Source organism: Pinus tabuliformis, chromosome 8, assembly GCF_031772625.1.
Source record: "Pinus tabuliformis cultivar Carrire ecotype Pingquan chromosome 8, CPIR1, whole genome shotgun sequence".
NCBI lineage: Eukaryota > Viridiplantae > Streptophyta > Pinopsida > Pinales > Pinaceae > Pinus > Pinus tabuliformis.
In genome coordinates this window covers 1,142,672,088-1,142,674,618 of record NC_142294.1, presented here as the reverse complement: position 1 = coordinate 1,142,674,618, position 2,531 = coordinate 1,142,672,088, and the positions used below count along the sequence as shown (strand labels likewise).

The 2,531-nt window shown below is 40.9% G+C and overlaps 1 protein-coding gene across 1 annotated transcript; it reads left to right on the top strand.

Moving 5' to 3' along the window:
• The first annotated feature begins 1,797 nt into the window (after nucleotides 1–1,797).
• LOC149239380 (uncharacterized) lies at nucleotides 1,798–2,274 on the top strand. Its single transcript, XM_089369846.1, has one exon. It carries the CDS (start codon nucleotides 1,798–1,800, stop codon nucleotides 2,272–2,274), a length of 477 nt encoding a protein of 158 aa, XP_089225972.1.
• The last annotated feature ends 257 nt before the right edge of the window (nucleotides 2,275–2,531 follow it).

Genomic DNA, 2,531 nt, shown 5'->3' with positions numbered 1-2,531 from the left:
AGTGCTAGAGGCTCAACTGGAGGAATAGGTACGATTTAGTCAAAAAACTCCTTTTCTTTAGAGAGATCCTTTGAGACCCAACATTGGATATACATTGAATTGTGTCACACTGCAAGCAACCTCATCCTAGCTTTGTTCAACATGTATGTCCCTGTACACTATTATGAAAAGAAAGAGTGTTGGAAGACACTCTCGAACTTTTTCAAGCGTCTTAATCCTATGAATATAGTTATAGGAGGCGACCTGAACATAATTCTAGATCCCAAAGAGAAGAGAGGAGGGACCTTCTCAAGAGATCCTTTTCTCTCCACAGTGGAAAATCTGATTCTACAGTGGGATCTAGTAGACTTCAAGCCAATGAAAAGAGAATATACCTGGACCAACAACAGAACAGGAGAAAACCACATATCAGCAAGGCTGGATAGATTCCTCATCAGCAGCTCTATAATGATGGACAAAAGAATAGTTTTCACCAAGATTCTTCCAAAACTCACCTCGGACCACAAACCAATTCTTATTTGCCTGAAAGAAGAAGAAGATTTAGGTCCTCTCCCCTTTCGCTTCAGTCCTCTCTAGGCAGGAAGAGAAGGGTTCTTTGAAACAACTCAATCAGCTTGGAGAATAGATGTTTCAGGCTCCGCAAGCTTTGTGTGGGAGCAAAAAATGAAAAATGCAAAGAAGGCCCTAAAAGAATGGATAAAGAAATCTATGAATAACCCCACCAGTCAAAGGAAAGAGGCAGTCCTTCAGCTGGAAGAAATCCAATATGAATTGGAAGAGAAAGATATTTCTCCCATGGACTTAGACAAAGAAAAATCTTCACAAAGGAAAACATATTGCTCCTTTAGAAGTGAGGGAGAGTATTGGTGCTTAAAGTCTCGTGGTCTATGGCTTAAAGCTGGGGATAGAAACACCACATATTTTCATAGACAGTACAGGGCTCGCCTTTCCTGAAACCATATAGTAGAAATCACCACATCTAATGGACAGGTATGTAAAGGATTTGCCCAAATCAAGGAAGCTACAGTGAAGCATTTTCAGAATCTTCTTAGTGCAGAAAGGGATGGGAGTGAGGAGGACATATCAAAGTTCCTCATAAACATACCAAAGCTAGTCAGCATAGAAGATAATGAAAATCTTATGAGCCCAGTCACGGAAGAATAGATTTCTAATATTGTATGGTCCATGGAGCCAGAAAAAGCACCAGGACCTAATGGATTTTCAATCCACTTTTACAAAATTTGTTGGGAGCTAATCAAATCTGATCTCCTCAAAATGATACGTGGTTTCATGAGGAAGGAAAAGGTTGGAGGAGGAATAAATTCCACCTTCCTCACTCTAAACCCCAAGGAAGCAAACCCAGGTTCATTTGACAGATACAGGTCGATCTCACTCTGCAATTCGTCCTACAAGATAGTGGCCAAACTTCTGGCAAACAGAATCAAGCCTCTCCTGCAAAAGCTCATTTCTCCAACCTAAGGGGGATTTGTGAAAGGAAGACATATCCTGGACAACATCATCCAAGTTCAAGAAGCCCTGCATTCGCTCCATTCACACAAAGAACAAGGTATGCTTATAAAATTGGATATGTGTAATGCTTTTGATAGAGTTAATCGCTCTTTCTTGTACAGGGTTCTCTCATCCTTTGGATTTAATCAGGACTTCATAAACCTAATCAAAGCTTTTCTAGAGAAGATCTGGATAGCCCCAATGGTAAACGGGAGACCAGCAGACTTCTTTTTAGCCACCAGGGGATTAAGGTAGGGATGTCCTCTTTCACCATTTTTATACATTCTGATGGCAGACTCCCTGAGCAGAAAGCTGACCTTGGAAAAACAAAATGGAAACATTCCTAGGATTAGAATTGTGAAAGGAATTGCCCTAGTGAATCATGTGCTTTTCGCTGATGACTCACTTTTGCTCGGGGGCGCTTCTCCAAGAATAGCTAACTCCTTTAGAACCATTCTTCAAAAATTTTGCAGCATCTCTGGAGCGTTAATCAGTGAAAGGAAAAGCGTTGTTTATGGATGGAACATAGAGCAGCACGCAATTGATAGAATAGCCAGTGATCTAGGATTTAATGGACATGCAGATTGGGATAAAATAAAATATCCGGGCCTTCCAATAACGATGGGATCCAACAGAAACCATTTGTGGGATGAGGTGATCTCGAAATTCAAAAAAAAGATTGTTGCGTGGGGTGGTTTTTTGCTCACCACAGGAGGAAAACTCACGCTCATCAGATCAGTCCTTTCAGCACTGCCAACATTCTAGGCTTCCTTAATGATGGCTCCAAAACAAATCTCAGATCAAATCTCTAGTCTCATGCACAATTTTCTGTGGAATGGAGGACGTGGAAATAGAAATAGATTTCACTTAATAAACTGGGAAACAACAAAACGACCATTAGAGGAAGGCGGCCTTCAAATCCGAGATCCCCTGCAAGAAAACATAGCTTTGGGCTGCAAATTACTGTGGCAGCTTTTTGCTGAGCCTAATCAGCCAGTTAGTTAGATATTAAAGCTTAAATA

Bases quoted from the DNA above. Each gene is read 5' to 3' on its own strand.
- LOC149239380 (XM_089369846.1), top strand. From the start codon at position 1,798: ATGGCAGACTCCCTGAGCAGAAAGCTGACCTTGGAAAAACAAAATGGA.